General features: G+C 43.5%; 1 protein-coding gene across 8 annotated transcripts; it reads right to left on the bottom strand.

The window, feature by feature from the left end:
• Positions 1–1,004: 1,004 nt before the first annotated feature.
• On the bottom strand, positions 1,005–6,163 carry GPR85 (G protein-coupled receptor 85). Of its 8 annotated transcripts, none has more exons than XM_053405769.1 (4): positions 5,607–6,038; positions 5,165–5,312; positions 4,186–4,316; positions 1,005–4,030 (listed from the first exon to the last, which is right to left on the bottom strand). In XM_053405769.1, exon 4 carries the CDS (start codon positions 3,844–3,846, stop codon positions 2,734–2,736), a length of 1,113 nt encoding a protein of 370 aa, XP_053261744.1. In that variant the 5' UTR covers positions 3,847–4,030; positions 4,186–4,316; positions 5,165–5,312; positions 5,607–6,038; the 3' UTR covers positions 1,005–2,733. The 8 variants fall into 8 exon arrangements, 7 of the variants coding, with proteins under 7 accessions (XP_053261744.1, XP_053261746.1, XP_053261747.1 ...); XM_053405771.1 differs by having other exon boundaries at positions 5,675–6,038; XM_053405772.1 differs by lacking the exon at positions 4,186–4,316 and having other exon boundaries at positions 5,161–5,312.
• Between the last annotated feature and the right edge of the window lie 13,900 nt (positions 6,164–20,063).

Raw genomic sequence — 20,063 nt, 5'->3', positions numbered from 1 at the left:
AACATGCGCAACACATATCCTCAAGACAGTGTGGGCACATGCATGATTCTTACATGCATGGGGATAAACCTAGGATTTTCATACAGCTGTGCAAGGGGAGGGATGAAGGCCCTAGCTGTCTAGGAATTATGACGTGGGACTAAATCAGACACATAGCCAAGTACTACAGTTGTTCTGTAGCATGTGGATCAGGAACCAATGTAGGTCCCTGGAACTTTAAATTCATTTCAAGCCTCTTGGGGATGGTGACCTGAAATGCTTTCGCATTCATGAAGATTGATTATTGCAGTGCTTCCAACACCGCATGCTAAATGTAATCTTTGAACCCATCAACATTAGCATGAAGTACATGAGGGTTAAATTAAGAAGCTTGCCGTGAACACCAGTGCAATCAAGATGCCACTTCCCCTCCCAAAATTCTTCAACCCGTTTTTTAAAATCTATTAGTATACAGAAACAATACTACTTCTGTTGTTAATAAGAATATCTATATATGCTTACAGCAGTTTAGCTGGCAGTGAAATCTAGTTGGTGCCACTACATTGACCAAAGGTGAACAGGGAGGCAGGTATTCCTCCTTCTTCCTGCAGAGCCATAAAATCTACTCCAAAAGGTCTCTCTACCTTGTGGAATATATATTTTTGTTTGGGTGTGTGCGCGCAAAGGACTGTAAATGGGAAGAGGAAACTTGGAAAACAGCCTCTCTCGACTCATACTTTCTGTCTATGGAGCAACACAAACTGGATTCTACTCTTGTGTATTTTGAGATGGATTGCTCTAGAGCTATAGTGAAATGTAGAGCACAGCATTAATTTGGAGCAAGTCCTTCTTTGAAGTTAAGGTTTCCCTTGTCAGACTCAGGATGGTGTTCTTCAGCTATACACTGTGTGAAAAATTGCCCTGGGCCATGGATCTCAAATATCATGATCCCCAAATTAACAGTACCTCTCAGCAGAACTGACAAATAGGTATCAGGGTAATTATGATAAACTACACAACAGTGCTATTGTCGAGAATATCATTTATCAATCCTGTGGTCCCCATCATTCATGCATTTTACAGTTTGGGAATACAGTGACTTCAAAGAATAATAATCCATAATGGCTACATTCTCAAAAAGTCATGCTCACTAAACAAAATAATAGTAATAATAATAATCATAATAAAAGGTTTGTTGTATAACTGGAAAAATGTAAAATTTTATTCCAAGAAAATTAACAGGCTACACAGGTAAATTTTGGCAAATGCAACTTTATATTGAAATCCACACATCTGTATCTAAAAGAAGGAAAGACTCACAGACTCTAATGTATTTTCTAAAATACTAGAAATCATATTATATGCTTTCACAAGTTAAAATTGAAATAATTTGAAACAACCAATACACCAAAATGTGCAGAAAGTATAAACAAGACTGTGCCTTCAGTAGAATAGATGCTTCACAAATTGTGCAATATATCTTACTAAGGCTGCGGTCTCCCAATGACAGTTGTCTTAAAAATATAAACATACATTGTCTGCCTGTGTTTCTCAGAACAAATTAGAATGGGCAACATACCTTAGGGCGGGGGAATATAATCCTAGTGATGAGCATACTGATTTGGGGAATCATGAGAATAAAAAAGGAAAGAAGGGATTTTAAGTGATCTTTCATGCACTCCCAAATGGCAGACTGGAGTTAACCGATTCACTTTCTTTGCTTATTTCTAAAATGCTAAACAAAATGGAAGATACTAGATAACCCTTTAAGGCAACATGTGGTTTATTCTGCGTAATGATTACTCCTTTGTCATGATTGGATAATCTCATTGATGTTGCCTAACAGACTGATATCTAGCTTTTGAAAATATAAAATGCATCCAATAAAAATTATAGCAAATCGTGATTTTTTTTTAAAAAAGAAACAAAAATCAAACGAGACATAGAACACAATTATATGCCAGTAATACTTCAGCCTGGAAACAAACAAACAAACCAGTATTTCGTTTCGTGGGGGATGGGGGCGAATGGCAGCAGGTGGGTGGGTGAAAGACAAAGAATGTATTTAGAGAAAAATAAAACCTAAGTTGAAAAAACAATAAGGGGAAAACCTCCCCAGCAACAACCCAAAAACACAAAACTGCTTTGTAATGCTCCCCAGAACTCACAAGGCAAATGTGGGGTGATAATCCAATACTAAATGGCACATCTCCCATTGGTTACAGGACTTAACACAGTCCCCAGATTTTTGTATTTGAAAAACAATAATTGTATGAAATGATCTAAAGGTCATCCAGTGTCTTAAATAGTTTCATCAACACATTAACCTCATGTCAAACTTAACTGATTCAGATGTCCAATTTTAATCTTTTTGTGATGGTCTTACTTTTATGTAGTGATATATACAGCATTGAGCGCTGATATATTTAGCACCTTCTACTTTCTGAATCACGATCTAGGTTTTCCACCACATCAAAGCATTTCAGGGCAGTGGCTCAGTCCTTTACTCTTAATTTACAAACCTTCGCGAGTGGCCAGCAGAAACAAGTTTAGGTTTCGAAATAGGATTAGAGATGAGCTATTGCAAAGATTGCAGGACGTCGTTGCCCAAATCCTTACAACCGCTGACAGCCCCTGTTTGATTTCCCCCTCCCCCCTTTTTTCCTTTTCTTCTCCAGACATGGCAACAGGCCACAATTGCTTAGCAGAGAAGGGTAGTGTTTTCACAAGGCTAAAGATTTTACAGATGCTCCCTCATATAACACAGTAAGGTTCCCTTGGTAACCTGGATTTTCTGCAGTAAAGAAGGGTTGTGCTGAAACAGCGCCTCAGCTCCCTGTTGGAGAAAATGCAGACAAAAGGATTGATTCCAGCTTGGGCAAAACTCATCCAAACAGCAGCCGTTAGAAATCCACCTGGAACCACAGGCCCTCTTGCGAAAACTCTCCAGTAACAGGCGACCAGATACGGGCCCCACAAGGTTAGGAAGAGGAATGTCATGATATAGAACATTCTGCTGATTCGTTTTTCCATTTTGAACTCGTCCAAGACGAGCAGCCTTCTCCTCCCTGTGGTGTTGGCATTTTGCCTGATCCCCAGCAAGGTTGGTGGCGTGGGACCCCTTCCGAATCCAGCCAGCCAATTTGCAGCTGCTTGACCACTGGCTCCTGGACCATGAAACGTCCAGTTCTGGCTCACTGCTGCAACAAACTGAACTGGCTTCATTTTCCTGCGATCGTGAACGAAAAAGATCAGCTTGAGGTAGACAAGCTGTGTGGCTAGAAGGATAAGGGCGAGAAGCAGCATAAATCCCAGAGAATCATTGGCTCTGAAGGAGCGATGCTGAAAGGTACACTGGTCTTCCTCCCTAATGAACGAATAGGTGCCCACATCCAACACCGGAGGGAAAGCCATAGCGACGGAGAGGGTCCACACCATACAAATCACAGCCAAACAAGTCCAGAAGGTCAGCCTTTTTGTATAAAAGCGGTGGTGGGCGATAGCTAAGTATCTGGTAACGCTTATGCAGAACAGCATGAAAGCAGTGTGGAAACAAGACAGGACCCCCAAGAAGGCAATCACTTTGCAAGTGAGAGTCCCGTACGTCCAAGATGAGCCATTTTTCACGGAAGTGAAAACAAATGGGAAGCAAATTGCAGATCTGAGGATGTCTGAGCAGCAAAGATCCAACAGGAAGTAATACGGAGCTCTGTGCAAGGTCTTGTCTTTGACTAGCAAAATGGAGATCAGAAGGTTACCCACCACACTGACTCCTATGATGAAACCCAGTGAAGTCAATTTCAAAAACGCTGTTAGAGGGGAGAGATTTTGTAAAATGTTGTCAGCTGCATGGCTGTAGTTCGCCATAGATGGACGAATGATTTGAATATTGCCTCAGTCAAGTCTCATGATCTAGATAGATGTGTAAGGAAAAAATAGATCCATACATCTTACTGAAAATATATTCCAAAAGCAGATCTGATCTGGTGTCTGTCTAGTCACATAGTACATCCTCTTTTCCGCTTCCTGATTTATCATGCCATCAAAATATCTGGAAAAAAAAAAAAGCTATCAGTCCTTAAGTTAACATACAAATAGTGTTGGGAGGTGCTAACGAATATGTTAATTTATGGAGAGCCAAAGGAAGTTGCAAGTTGGAGTACTATTATTTGTTTGAGGGAAATTCAGTGAGAACTGCACACTTACTATGCATTGCTTCAGTTTATTCCTTCTTGTTTACAATCAATTTTTTTTGGCAGAGTATAGGATTGTACAGTTCCTGTCTCTGAAGCTTCAGAGGCAACCCAATTCCTACATCATCATTCCGGTACTGGCAGCTTAAAAATAAAATAAAATAATGCCAAGGAAGAATGGTTGCCCATAAATGCCCCCCTTTTCTGTTGATATTGTGTGTGTTTCAGAGGCAGATGCTGTGTTGATATGGAAGACATCCAAAAGAAACCCTGCAGAATGTATGTTTTTAACCAACTCGCCAAAGCATATTAATCACACCCTGCTAGTTCATGCACACTGAAAGGAGACAACAGGAATCCTGGTTTTGCAATGAACCAGAGCTCCCCTCCCCCACTAGACTTTTAAATAAATACCTAAGCTAAAGAATTGCCATATGGGCATATATATTCTCTCCCCCCCCCCACTTCATTGCAGTGGGGTGTGTGTCACCACCCAGCTATGTATTTACATAGCTAAATATGAAACGCACCCCTGGAAGAACGTCTGCCTGCTCCGGTTTGATTTGGGTTGTATTTTTGACCAGCACGGAATGCGAGGATCTGCGTCTGGCTAGTCAGAATTCCAGGATTTATCCTAATGCCGCCTGTCAAAATGTAATTAACAAAGACCCACTCTGCTGCTTGCAGGGCTCTAGCAGCCACTCCACAGCGGCGGCGGAGTCAGGCAGCCTTGCTCGCCTATCCCCATGGAGGGTTCCTCCTATGCTGTCTCTTCTGAGCACTACACACGCACAGAGCATCTTCACAATAGATTCCACCATTCTCAGCTTTGAGGAACTACCTGCCTGCCTGCCTCCCTGCTTGCTTGCTTGCTGCGTAAACAAGAGCCTTGATCAGATCATGAGTGCATTGTTACACACGCAGGCAATACACATACACACACACACCATGAAACCAGCTTCTCCCACACCCCTATACATGCACATACATACGCGAGGCAGCAAAGAGGGCTGCTTGCTTGGCTGCCTGACTTCTTTCTTCCCCAGCCCAGATGCTCAGACTTGCCCAGGGGCGCCAGATCTCCGAGCCAGCCCCGCCGTGCAGGCATCGTTGTCTGCCCTACGCTTCCGTTATGCAGCCCTGTGATAAAAAATTTTAAGACAACAACACCACCACCACACACAAACACATACACACTCACGGAGCCAGCCTCCTTCCAGCCGCCAATTCCCTTCTCCCCACATCCCATCCAGCCCTGCCCAGGAGATGATGCACACACACACACAAATACACACACAAACACACAAAGCCCCCCTCCCCCCGCAATACCTGTTGGTGTTGGTGTGTGTGTGTGGAGAGAGAGAGAGAGAGAGAGAGAGAGAGAGAGAGAGAGAGAGACAGACCAGACCTCCCCACCCCCCCCCTCTCCCTCACCAGATCTCCTTTCTATTTGCTGGTATTTTCATGCCTGGCTTTTATTTCTTCCTTTTCCAGCAGGGTACCTTGGCGGAGGCGCTGGAGCCAGCGGGTCCGGGCGGCGCATGCTCAGTGCGCTCCCTCCAGCTCCTTGCCTCGTCTTCCCCTGTCGCAGCGGCACAATCTCGCTCTCGCTCTCGCACTAACGCAGCGGCAGCAGCAGCCGACGCCGCCGGCTCAATGAGGGCAAGGCAGCCTCGGCAAGCGGTAGTAGCAGCTCCGGCGGTGGCACGGTGCCGCCGCCGCCGCCGCCGCCGAGTCTGGCATTGGCCGTCGGAGCGGGGCGCGGGGTTTGGGACCAGCCAGGCAGCCAGCCGCCTTTGAACCCGCCCGCTTTCGAGGGAGGGGGCGGAGGAGCAGCTCCCCGCGCACCCCCTCCCCTAATCTCTCTCTCTCTCTCTCCCTCCTGATGATGACTGCATTGTTATTGCACTTGGCAGACGAGGGGAGGGAGGAGGGACAGGCATTCTTGGAGTCTCCCTCCTGCTCCTCCTGAACTCGGTATGCCGTCGGTTCTCCCGTTGGCAAAGGGAGCACGGCTGTTTGGTTTAATTGCAAAAAACCCCCCACAAAATTATCCTTTGATTTCTTCCCTTTCCCTCTCTCCCCCCCCCACCCGTAAAAAGGCTGCAAGACCTTCTGTGCCACGCTGCTGGTTGTAGCTAATCAATTAATGGGTGGTCAGGCTGGACCTCATTATCTCTCCCCCCCCCACACTTCTTTTTGTGGTAGTTCTGAAACCATTTCCAGAAAATGAAGCAAGTCTTAGAAATGTATACAGTACATTTATCTGGTAGAAGTCCCAACTTCTGGCGGTTGTGTATGTGTCTGTGTGTATACAGCCATACCTTGGGATAAATGTGCTTCAAGTTAAGTATTTTCGGGTTGCGCTCCGCGGCGATCCAGAGGTAACAGAGCTTGTTACTTCCGGGTTTTGTCGCACGCGCATGTGCAGACGGTAAAAAATGACATCACGCGCATGCGCGGAAGCGGCGAAATGTGATGGAATGGATCCTGTTCACATCCCGAGGTACCACTGTGTGTGTGTGTGTATGTATATATATATATATATACAGTGGTACCTCTGGTTACGTACTTAATTCGTTCCGGATGTCTGTTCTTAACCTGAAACTGTTCTTAACCTGAGGTACCACTTTAGCTAATGGGGCCTCCCACTGCTGCCGCGCCGCCGGAGCCCTATTTCTGTTCTTATCCTGAAGCAAATATACAGTGGTACCTCTGGTTGTGAACAGGATCCGTTCCGGAGGCCCGTTCGCAACATGAAAGGAACGCAACCCGTAGTGGCACGCGGGTTACGATTCGCCGCTTCTGCGCATGACGTCATTTTGCGTGTCTGCGCATATGTGAGCAGTGAAACCCAAAAGTAACCCTTTTCGGTACTTCCAGGTCGTTGCGGGACGCAACCTGAAAAAACATAACATGAAGCAAATATAACATGAGGTATGACTGTATATATTTATACCCAGCCAGATGGGCAGGGAATAATAATAATAATAATAATAATAATAATAATAATAATAATAATTGACAGGGAATAACAACAACAACAATAATTCCCTGCCTATCGGGCTGGGTATAAATATTATACCTTATTATTATTATTATTTAGGGTACAGAAGGGGAAAGATGCATTTCTTGGGAAAGCAGGGAGCTTTGTCCCACACTAGAATTTTGAAAAAGAAACAATGGCATAGTTTGCACAACACTCTCACCCCAAGAATATTTTCTCCATTGAATTCAATGAAGCAAACTTTCAAGTAAGCATTTGAAGTAGCAATTAAAATTCATTATATGTTTTTAGATACAGTTTGAATGTGAAAAGCAATTTGCTATGTGTGTGGGGTGTGTGTGTGTGTGCTTTTTAGGAAACCACGCATGTCCCTTTCTGGTGCCTCCCATGCTGTCATTGCTTTACACAGCATTTCTCTCCACTTAGGTCTTGAATTTAGGAATTCTAAACATTCTCATTTGGGGAGGTGAAAGAGCATGGCCTGCCTCCGCCAGTTCCTGAGAGTGTGAAAATAAGTGAGGGTTTTGTGTGGAGCACACGGGAGATGTGCATTTCAAAGCTATGAGTTTCCAAGCCTCTTTTAATAGGTGTGGGAAGGGATCTATGCTTCTTGTTCAGCTTTGATGTTGCACTATCAATTAATTATGGTCTATTTAGGACCATACACCTGAGGGTTATTTTTTTAAATCTGACAAGGAACATATATGTGTGTTATGGGATTACAATACGGGCGAGTAGATTTTAGGCTTCACTCCCCGCCCCCCACCTCCTCTCCACAAGATCTCCAAAGCAGAACCAGGTGTAGAAGACAAAAGAGTGAAAGAACAAGGTGTCTCTGAGCCCACACTGAGTGTAGGAATTCATTTGCAGCACCAGAGGACACAGTTCTTTCCCACAAAATGCCACTCTTTGCTAGCCTTCTTCACTGCAGCAGCCTGTTTTTATTTAATTATTGCATTGATAATCTTCCCTTTTTTTCCTCCAAGGAGGCATACATGGTTCTGCCACTCCTCATTTAATTCTCTACAACCACCCTGTGAGGTAGGTTAAGCTGAGAGGCAGCGAATGGCCCAAGGTCCCACCTTGAGATTCATGGCTGAGTGGAGATTTGAACCTTGGTCTCCCAGGTCCTCGACTGATTCTCTAACAACTGCACCACACTGGGTGGGAAAAGCTGGAATTGTTTTGTTAAACATTTGGGAGTCAGAAATCTTTGCCAGCCAACTGCAGATAACCCAGAGATTTTCCACTACAACTCAGTCTGCCCACCTCTCACCTAGAACAAGAGAGTGGGGGTATGTGTCCAAAATTGCCAACACATTCCCTGACAATGATAAATAAATTTATCAAGTTACTAATTTACCGTAGTGTGCATTTAAGCAGTTGACAAGATGGTCCTCAATAACACAGCAAGTGGGAGAAGAGCTGTATCACTTCCCTAACACTCCATTTTCAAATTTGAAGTGGAAATTTGACCAATGCTTGTATCCAACACTCAGAGTTGACCCATTAAAACTAATGAACCTAAGTAGGGCATGCTTATTCATTTCAGTGGGGCTACTCTGAGTAGAATTGACATTGGATACAACCCCAGAGTCTCAGTGCTTGCTAAGAAGATTACCTATGTGCTGTAGAAAGTTGCTGTAAATGTACATCTGTTTTCATCCTAACAAACAGGATTGCATGTGTGGGATTGTAATATTCCAATGTTCTTTCTTCTCCAGCCTTTTTAGATGAAAGTAAAGTGAGGAGGTGAAGAATTCTAGCAGGACAAATCAGAACAAAATGCGATATAAAAATGTGTGGTGGTTAGAATGTTGGACGAGGACCTGGGAGGTGAGGGATCAAATCCCCACTTGGTCACGAAGCTCGCTGGGAGATGTTGGATTAGTCACTGTCTTTCAGCTGAACCTACCAGGGTTGTTATGGGGGTAAAATGGAGAGGGGAAGAACCTTGAGCTCCTTAGAGGAAAGGTGGAATATAAACATAATAATAATTCATTAATAAGATCAAGTCAGGTAGAGCATGAAAGTCTTAAACTCAGGATCCTGAGTTTGAGCACCCACCTTCCTCAAAAAGATGCCTGCATGGCAGGGAGTTGGACTAGATGACCCCTGTGGTCCCTGCCAACTCTGTTATACTATGAAATGATATTGACCTTAAGACTACAGAGGAAAAATAGGCAATTATGCCCTTACTGCATTTAATTAATTGCTTGATTAGATTTATTCTTTCAGGTTCAAGGTGGACAGCAACTTTTCTGTTCATTAAAAAAATACTCCAGATAACCATCTACCTGCCAGGTGTCTGCTTAGAAAGTTTTTCCATCACTTTGGGAAGCTGCTCAGGCTTGGACTTTTGTGCAAAAGTAGAGAAACCGATTTTCCAAAGCACAGAAGATACTTGCCTTTTTTGTGCTTTCATGGTTCACGATCTGTGGATGGAAGGCATTAGCAAGAGGTCGTCACTAGTTAAGCTGAGAGTTCACCAGAAAAGATTTCCCCCTGTGATGTGGAGGGCTCAAGCTGTTTTAAGACTTTATAGGTCAAAAGCAGCACTTTGAATTGCATTTGAAAGGGAACAAGAGGCCAGCACAGATCCTAAGGCAGTAGTGTAGTGTACTCCCACTAACTTGATGGCAGGTAGGGATGAAGGCCTGGTTCCCACATGCTTATATGCCACTTGACTGCAATAAGCTTGATGGACGGGCCGCTGAATGTGTGAATTGACTGCACTGAATAACGTTGCATTTAATGTGGAAGATCTACCTGTGTCATGTCCGAGACTGTCGCTGGTTAGTAGAACAGCCATCCCATGAAGATTGATCATGTGCAAACTGCAGAACTAAGTGTGTTCCGCAGACGTTTTGATCTCTGAATACAGGTGAAACTCGATAAATTAGAATATCGTGGAAAAGTTCATTTATTTCAGTCATTCAACTTAAAAGGTGAAACTAAAATATGAGATCGACTCATGACATACAAAGCGAGATCTGCTTCTACTTCTCAGAGGTCCAATCTTGCTCTATTTGCAATCGTTGTTTTGATGATTTCCTTGAATATTCTAATTTTCTGAGATGGCTAATTTGGGGTTTTCATCAGCTGTACGCCATGATCATCACAATTATAACAAAGAAAGGCTTGACATATCTCACTTGGCATGTCATGAGTCTATGTCATAGATTAGTTTCACCTTTCAAGTTGAATTACTGAAATAAAGGAACTTTTCCATGATATTCTAATTTTTCGAGTTTCACCTGTAGTTCCCCAAGGCTGTCCACCTAAACAGTAGGAAGAACTTTCTGACAATAAGTGCTGTCTGACCATCTTGTAAGGTGGTGGACGACTATTTTCCATTCGAGGTTTTAAAAAAGGGGTTGGATGGACTTCAGCCACAGATTATTTAGCTGTGCGTCCTGCACTGCAAGAAGACCCTTTGGGTCCGTTTCCAACTCTCCAATTCTCTGATTCTAAACAGGTCTAAATGATGTTTCCTTGGTTCCAGTTTAATATAGCTGCGGTTAGTTTTCAATTCATAACAGAACTGCTACCATGCAGTCGCACATAGCTTATCTAATTGTAACTCAGACTGTTCATTTGAAGCTACATCCAAGTCTGTCAAGGCAGAGTGTCTGGATATAATGTAGTTTATTCCCACTGAAGTATATGGATTGGCTTTCCGATACAGGGTCCAGGGTATTCCAGCCTAATTCCTCAGAGCACGTAAAACACACGGACCACGCACATAAGACCTCGCAAAACTCAGTAAATAATTACCTTCCTCATCAAAGTCGAATATTCAGGAGCACTACATTGCTGATACAAGCCTGGAATGATTAAGTGTCCTTGGTTAGTTAAAAGTACATTGGAAAAATGGTATCAAATTTACAGTGCATATTACAATCTTGTGCTACTAGGAAACATTTTACTGGATGATTGCTATAAGCTGTGGCTCTGTTGAGAGGAATGAGAATGTTAGGAGGAATGAGAAGGGTAGTCTGGCCTGGCAAATGTCATATTATGTCTGAAGATGCTTCCTTAGGCATAGACAGTATCCCTGAAATGTGCTCTGTGACCCATCCAGCTGTCCCCTCCCTGCTGGCTTTTATCGGCCAAGAGGGGCAAGGGTCCAAAGCACAAGTGGTCACCCTGACCGATCCAAGCACCTTGTCCACATCCTCAAGTTTATTAACTGAGACTCATCCAGCACAACAGGACTAGACAGGACTCTGGATGTCCCTTGAGATTCCTCTTCTGTAATAGCGGAGTCAAGATCCCGGTGGATGCAAGCAATTTTATCCTCAAAAATGCTTTGCAAAAAAGTCACAGTGAGCTACCATTGGCTCTGCCACCTCCCCTTGGGCCAGATTGTAAAAGCCCCACCACTACCCAGAAAACCTCTGTTGGATGGCACAGTGAGTAGGCCTTCTTTGCTGCCTTCACTGCCACTAGGTAGGCTTGACGATGAGCCCTCACCAGTGTCCAATTGCATTTGACCGGGGTTTTTCTCCACTCGTGTTCAAGCCTTCTCCCAGCTTGTTTCCTCACCCTAAGCTCTGGACCAGTATACCAGGCAGCCAAGCAGGCCCCACAAAGCAGACGAGCATAGGAGCCAACTTCTAGAGGCCATGGGGGCTTTGGTCCCCACAATAAAATATTTGTGCTGGCTGGCCCCCCACAAAGTTGATGGGCACTCCCATTCAAATGGTGTGTGTGCACTGTGTCATGTGATTGATTACACAGGGTGGGGCTTACCTGCCTCCCCCCAAATATTTTATTCAAGTTGGCATCTCTGCAAAAGAGGGCACTCAGGGGCGATCAGCCCAAGCCATTCAGATGTCCTGGAGGTCAGCCAGGGCTTTGACAGAAGTGCCAGTCACAGCAGCTGGAAAATCCTCCTGGGCTGTCTGGAAATCCATTAGCTCCATCAGCCTCTGAGGGCGGGCCGTTGGGTTTAATCCCCAGGTATTTATAGGACTGCAGCCTATGTGTCCATCTGTGGGTGTGCAACACTAGCAGTAAAGGACAATTGCAATTGCAGAGACATCAATAGCTTCTGTTTCACTGTCACTACCCCCGAGGGAGGGACCTTTCGCATTGGAACCTGTGTACCACTTCCTGCACAGTGACTCATAACTGTAGGCTGAAAAATCATCTTCAATTCAATACTATGTTCAGCTTATTTCTTCATCACACTGTAAATGACATTGCCGTCAAATATACAAGATCTCATAAAAATAATCCAGTAAAATATATCACTTGACCCTCCTTATCTCAGGAGCGCTCCCGCTGCTTGCGGAGAGGTCCGCGAAGCCTGGACGCGCTGAGCTCAGCGCGCACAGGCTTCAGCATGCAGGCAACTCTCCACAAGCAGCGAGAGCCCAGCGCTGGCCTCCCGCTGCTTGCGGAGAGGTGTGCGAAGCCTGGAGAGCGTGAGGGGTCGGTGCGCACCGACCCCTCTCACTCTCCAGGCTTCAGCGAAAGCCTGCATTCGCACCATAGGATGCACACACATTTCCCCTTCATTTTTGGAGGGGAAAAAGTGCGTCCTATGGTGCGAAAAATACGGTATATCCTGTTGGGTTTATAATGACCTGCTTCTATACATTGGGTTCCCCCCTCCCCCCAAAAAGGTAAAAAACCCACAATGAAACGGTCAGTAAGGAAGATTGCTAAGACATTGTTAGAGAATATGTTTTTGGATGAGTATTTTAATTTTTGCTTGTTGCTATTTTTATATCTGGTTTTAACATCTTTGTTTTTATTCCGCAAGTTACTTCGAGCCACCTTAGTGCAAAAATGGATATTATAAAAATAATAATAATAAATAAAGATAATGGAGAATGAGAAAGAATGCAAACACAGGAGATCTAATGCACACCAATCAGTGATACATCCACACTGCCATAGACCCACTGCAGGTGAATGTATATTTAAGCCTATTTTTTGCAATTACAAAAATAGGGCTGCATATACCGTATTTTTCCATCTATAAGACACCCCCATGTACAAGACACCCCCTATTTTTGAGAACTCAGATTTAAGAAAATGGGAGGGAGGGAGATGTATCTGTGTATAAGATGCCCCCTAATTTTTGACATTATTTTTTCAGGGGGGGGGGACTTAGTCTTATACATGGGGAAATATGGTAATAGCTATGCAGATTGCTCCATGTTCAGCCTGTTCCAGACCTAGCACCGCAGTTTAGATGGGCTGCCCCTAAAAGTAATGACTTTGCGCTAGGATAATATAGAGCTAGTTCCCTCTCTATGGGCAATTTCTCTCCCCCTCCCCCCACAATACAGTGGTACCTCGCAAGACGAATGCCTCGCAAGACGGAAAACTCGCAAGAAGAAAGAGTTTTCCGTTTTTCGAGGTGCTTCGCCAGACGAATTTCCCTATGGGCTTGCTTCGCAAGAAGAAAGCCCATAGGGAAATCTCCGGGGACCTCTTTTAAAATGCTGGCGGTCGGGAGCAAAGACTTTCGCCCACCGCCGGCCTTCAGAAGAGGTCCTGGAAAAAGTCTTTGCTCCCCCCCGCCTGCCTTCCCGGGACAGCGGAGACTTCTCCGCTGTCCCAGGGCGATCTTAAAATGCTGGCGGGCGGCAGCGAAGGCTTTGCTGCCGCCCGCCAGCATTTTAAAAGCCCCCCGGACAGCGGAGACTTCGCTGCAGCCCGCCAGCATTTTAAAATCGCCCCGGGACAGCGGAGAAGTCTCCGCTGTCCGGGGGGCTTTTAAAATGCTGGCGGTCGGCAGCAAAGCCCTCCTGTCCCCGGAGCTTGCGGGGCGGGAGGTGGGGAGAAGGGCTTTTCTTCCCACCGCCAGCCTTCAGAACAGCCTTCTGAAGGCTGGCGGTGGGAAGAAAAGCCCTTGTCCGTCCCCCCCAGCCTTCAGAAGAGGTCGGGGGACAGACTGTCCCCGGACCTGGTCTGAAGGCGGTTTCCATAGGAACGCATTGATTGATTTTCAATGCATTCCTATGGGAAACCGTGCTTCGCAAGACAAAAAACTCGCAAGAAGAAAAAACTCGCGGAACGAATTAATTTCGTCTTGCGAGGTACCACTGTATTCCTCTTCCAGGAATTCTGTATCCTAGCACCAGGAAGTGGCAAGGATGGGAAATTGCAAGCACCTATGGCTGTATGCACTCCATGCATTTAAAGCACTCCCAAAGACTCCTGGGAACTGTAGTTCATTTCTCATAGAGCTGCAACTTCCATCACCCTTAACAAACTACACTTCCCAGTGTGTGGGGAAACGTACCTTAAATGTATGCAGTCAAAGACCACCAATAGCAATATCACCGCCACCACGTCTTGGAGCACCAGAGACGTAGCACAAGCAAATTTGTAGATTGTATCCCCACCCAGCCCAATTCTGAGGATGTTTTCTCCAATGCCTCTCAAAACCTCAAGCTGCACTGCTGCACTCAGTGGGAGTTAAATGTGCTTAAATTTAGCCGGATTGTTTTTTATGATATATATATATATGGAAGTCTCTGACCAGTTATCCTGTACAAAAGGTCAAAAAGATTTCCACTGCCTCTGCAGCCTGAGCCCCTATGAATTAGGCATAGCTATCTTCTTTGTGGCCCTAGAAAGCCATTTGGTAATGAAGTGCCTACTAAAATATGCATGATTAATTGGATTCATTAAACTTCAGGATAGAACAAATGAAACAAATGAGTCATTCTGCTATAAAGCCATCCTTTGATGTCTGCGTGTGCATGTTTCATAACACTCTGTGTGTGTGTGTGTGCGCGCGCGCATGCACACACACAGTATTAGGAACAGGCCAAAGGGTTGAGGCAAGTCGAACGCCGGAAATCTGGCTTGCTGCTCCTACACTTTTCCTATTGTAATTGCCAACATCTTGAAAGATACTCTGCATAAAAGTGTTTGATTGACCCGTCTATCAAGCCAAAGCGGTGCTTTCAGCTTAATCTGAGGGTGATGTAAGGAATGAGGTCATTCTCCTTCCTTTCCAAAAATCCAATATTTTCTCCCTAAAATGTATTGCTTTAATGCAACTAGGTACTCTTGGAAAACCCCCCTCAAAAAACCCTTTATTGTAAGAAACAGATAACATTCCAAAATAATATGTTACAATGCGCAATGACATCAAATCTCAGGTACTGGTGAGAAGGATTTCGATTAATAATTACTGTATTTTTCGCTCTATAAGACGCACCAGACCACAAGACACACCTAGTTTTTGGAGGAGGAAAACAAGAAAAAAAAATTCTGAATCTCAGAAGCCAGAACAGCAAGAGGGATCGCTGCGCAGTGAAATCAGCAATCCCTCTTGCTGTTCTGGCTTCTGGGATAGCTGCGCAACCTGCATTCGCTCCATAAGACGCACACACATTTCCCCTTACTTTTTAGGAGGGAAAAAGTGAATCTTATAGAGCAAAAAATACGGTATATTTTTGTCTTTCTCTGACCCCATCGTGAGGACTATCCTTAAATGTAGCATCTCCCAACTCCAGAATGAGGAACTCTCAAACGTGTGTATTTATTGTGTATATATAGAATGAAATATTGAAAAGGTATATCTTTGGAAAGTGGGTGGATTAGCTTGATTCATTACTCCCCAAAGTAGTATGGCAGCAGATTGTGTTACTAATGAACCCATTTTCTCTGCACCATTTTTGCTTCTGGTTTGGCCTTTTGCCACTTTTTTTTAAAAAAAACAGGCAGGTTTTACTATCTAGGCCCAGTTTCTTAGTAACATTAAACGTGTGACATATGAGTCTATGACTGCATAACAGTTGCACAAGTAAGCACTTCCTGTTTAGTAAACTTCATGGAGACTTTAAAGCTGTTCAGAATCAAATGATAAAGCCAGCTAGGAAGCAATACAAGTGTTCAGATCACTCATCTCATACCCTCCAACATTTCTCCAAAGAAAATAGGGACGTTCTAAGGAAAAGCGGGACATTCCGAGATCAAATCAGAAACCGGGACAGCTTCTCTAAACCTGGGACTGTCCCGGGAAAATAGGGACACTTGGAGGGTCTGCTATCTTTCAATGCAATGTTTGTTTTGGAAACAAGTGAGGATTCTTTTTTTATCGTTGTGAATCACAATAATATTTAATTTTACTTTTTGTGAAAATGAGTAAGCGATATGAACATAGCTATGACTCCCCTATGGATGTTCTGTGTGAATGTCTCCATTTAATTCCATACTTCTGTAAACTTATTATAAAATTATTTTTAAAAACTTTTATCCGTGCTAAAATTCCACTAATGCTCTCTTTTCATTGAATAGATAAAGGAGAGAATGAGGTTTTGTTTTACATCTTCCATTCGGCTGGAAGACTAAGCTAGAATCCTTCTCCCTAAGACATGTGGAATGTTTTTATATGGAAAATCAGTCAAGTAAGCCAGCTCCCCAGTACAGCCTAGAACGTATACAGCCCAAACACAGGTTTACAACCTGAGAACCTCTCCATTTTCCTTCTGTGGTCTCCTGCTGTCTTTCTCCCAAGCACTGTTATGCTTCCACCACCATCAACACAAGAACAAGCCAGTGGTGCTGTTAAACCCTTAGCTTGGGAAGTGAATCAGTTGAGCAGCAGAATCCAGTTCTTGGAAATCAATGCCACAGAGCCAGAACTTCTGCGGAGAGGGGGTTATTTTTAATATGTACAGATGCATCTGGTCCCCATAATACTATGATACAGATCTCTGCAACCTTTTGGTCTAGACATATTGTTATGAATCACTATAATTACCAGTTCGCATGCGAGCAGGAGCGGACAACTTCTTTATCTCAATGTCCCATCAAGTTAGCTTGCTTCCATTCCCACAAAACAAATAATCTGCGAGGTACCAAAATTGGAAAGAGAAACGCAAAGCAGAATTTTGGCCTCAGGGGCTAAGCATGAGATAATGAACTCTTGAGTACATCTCGTGATAAAGATATCAGGTGTGCCTTTTCGACATAAGTCAATATGAATGGTGCTGTGCTCTGCTTTAGTAATGCTCGTCTTTGCTGCTCCGTTCCGGAGAAAACAACAGCCACATTTCCATTTTCCAGAGGGACTGTCTGGACTCCTTAATCAATGCATTCAATGCTATGATACTTCAGGTGGAAAGAAATGGCTATGGAAAATGAAGTGTGCTAATGCAACATCTGAGTGGGTGACAAGACTCTAGTGAAGACTTGATGCATTAAATGACAGAGGCCCCCAAACCCAGCAAAGGCCTTTCACTTGGGCCTGCCTGTATCATTAAGCATTGACTTTTTAGCTGATCTAGAGTTTCTCTATTGTTTAGCCAGTTTACAAGTTATGGAATGAAAGATGGTAGGTTTCTGTTTGCAGACAGCTTAAATCAGGAATCCTGTGTCCCTCCAGAGACTTCCAACTGGCAGGGAAATTGGAATTCAGCAACTTCTGGAGGGCAACAGCTTCCCCTCCTGTCAGCTTAGGTGGTAGGTTCCATTTGCTAACAAGTGTGTTGTTTGAGGATTTTCTTGTTGCTACGGGGTGTGTGTGTGTGTGTGCTCCCATTAATATTTGTTTGCAGGCTATTATGTGCCCACACATTTAATGCATCTCTGGGCCTCACTAAGTGTTTATACCACAGTGCTTAGCACAGTGAGTCTGCATTTTAAACAGCTTCTGCGGCGAAGAGGCACCATTATGCATTTCATAAAGCATATGACTTAATCTTTTGAAAGACCGTGAATATCTGTGTATCTGGTCAGGAAAAGTTTCGAGTGAATACTTTTCGCCACTTGAGGATGTAATGATATTATTGTTGTTAGTGTATATTAATCTATATCCTCCTTGCTAAGTGGCTAACAGCTGGAGCTGTACTTTTGAGCTTAAAAGGACTTCTGCTGACATCAAAAAGGAGAGGAACACACCCTAAAACAGGCAACCTTGCTATTTATTAGGTATCAAACGGCACAAAACATTTCCGTTCCGCCATTGCCAAATGTTCTTCTGCGCAATTCTTTCAGGGCCAGCTGGACAACATTTGAAGACTAGTGATGACCTAATGTCTTTTTCAAAAGCTTTAAAGTGCCTGTGTTGACCCTTGCATTAGATCAGGGCTGTGGTGTGTATTACTCCTTTAACCCAACAATATTTGTCTGGCAAAAACTGCCCCCATTCCAACTGCTAGTAGGTTCTATACTGGCACCTGTGAGGAGTACCTTCTCATGTACCACAACCTTGACCCAAACCTCTGCCACATTCTGCCAGTGATGGTTCTTTTACAGTTTTAAAGGTGTCACAGCAAGCCCATCATGCATCTCCAGGTGCCATCAATTTCCACTATGCCCAACCTTCTCAACACCTAGAACATTTAATATTAAGCCACTTGCAGCGAACAAACTGTTAACTGCACAACTTGCAGTTCTGTTTTTGGTGCCTGCTAAAAACAGTTTTTGTTCAGGCAAGCCTATCCAGATATGTAACCTTGACGTACACTTTAATATATAGTTTTTTTAAAAAAAATAAATGCATATTTTTAACTGCTTGTTTTATTTACATTTTGAATTTTTAAGTCTACTTGTTCTTAACTTCTGACTTTTTATTGATAATTCTAATGTGCATTTTATGTAAATTGCTTAGAGGCTTTTGCAGTTAAGTGGAATATGAATTCTGTTACGTAAGTAAATAAAAATGCTATACATTTACATAAACTTGTGAGCCAGGGCCTTAGACCACTCAAGTACTACTTAAAAAGTAATAAGATTTTGCATTCTTTCTTTGGCTTCTAAGCGTATACATGAAGCACACATGCTGATGCATTCCTTTCTTTAAAAAAAATCCAAAATGGGGCAGCCTCTTGATTTCAGCAACAGGAGGGCAATGGGAAGCTTTTAGATAGCAGAAGTGAAGAGATTCCTAATAAATGTACAGCTATCTATTTTGTGTAATACACTTTTTAAACATACAAGAAAAAGACATTTGCATGCTTCAATAAATCAACTTAGAATGCTCTCGCAACAGTGGGTCTTTAAAAAAAACAACCCATCTCTTTTCATTAGTTTAACATATGCACAATTACAAAGCACATTTTCAGTCTTGAATTGCTTGTTTTATTTTTATTTTTTTGTTTTTTGTTTTAATGCATAAAGTGGCCCAGGGTGTTAGGGATGTCAAGGGGCTCCCCCTTTGGGACCACAGGTGGGAGGGACACAGCACATAAGGCATTGGCAAAACACCATACTTTTGCACTAGAGCATGGACTCATTGCATGTGGGGTGGGGTGGGGTGAGTGTTAGATCCAAAAATGGTAAAAACCTCATGCGCACACTTCAAAATGTTTATTTCCCAATGCGTCTAGCATCAACCAAGAACCCAAGGATACCATCTGTGCAAAATGACAATGTGAGAAAGATGTGCAGAGAAGGATTCTCTGTGTCTGCCCACAACTATAAAATTCCCTCCACTGGAGATGTGCCAGAGTTTGAGCATCTTGCGAATATAGTTGTAAATCTTTTCATTTAGGCTGTCTCTCAATAACCAGGGTTAAGCGACTATTGAAGTGAGGGGAATGGAATTTAATTGTGCAATCTGGGGAAGGTTTAAACAGCCCCTACACATCACCCTAATGGAAGTGTTTGCAAATGAATTTCATAACCAAAAATTCCATGTACACTGTCACACAAAGGCAAAAGGTCTTATCTGACACAGGGGCCCCAACCCTGAAAAATTCAGGAGCCTATGCCTGCTGCACTATTTAAATAAAAGGGATTAAGAATGTGGGCAGTCAGGTCTTATAACACATTAGAGAAGTTGCCAAAAAAGAATTAATTCACAGCCTGAGACCAATAAGAAGAAAAAGTAGTATTTCCAATTATTGCCATTTGCAATTAATTACCCCACTTCTGTCACAACCAAGTCACTCAAATAAAGAGAA

This window comes from Podarcis raffonei, chromosome 10 (genome assembly GCF_027172205.1).
Source record: "Podarcis raffonei isolate rPodRaf1 chromosome 10, rPodRaf1.pri, whole genome shotgun sequence".
NCBI lineage: Eukaryota > Metazoa > Chordata > Lepidosauria > Squamata > Lacertidae > Podarcis > Podarcis raffonei.
Note: the sequence above shows the minus strand (reverse complement) of the source record. Positions and strands in the feature narration are given on the sequence as shown.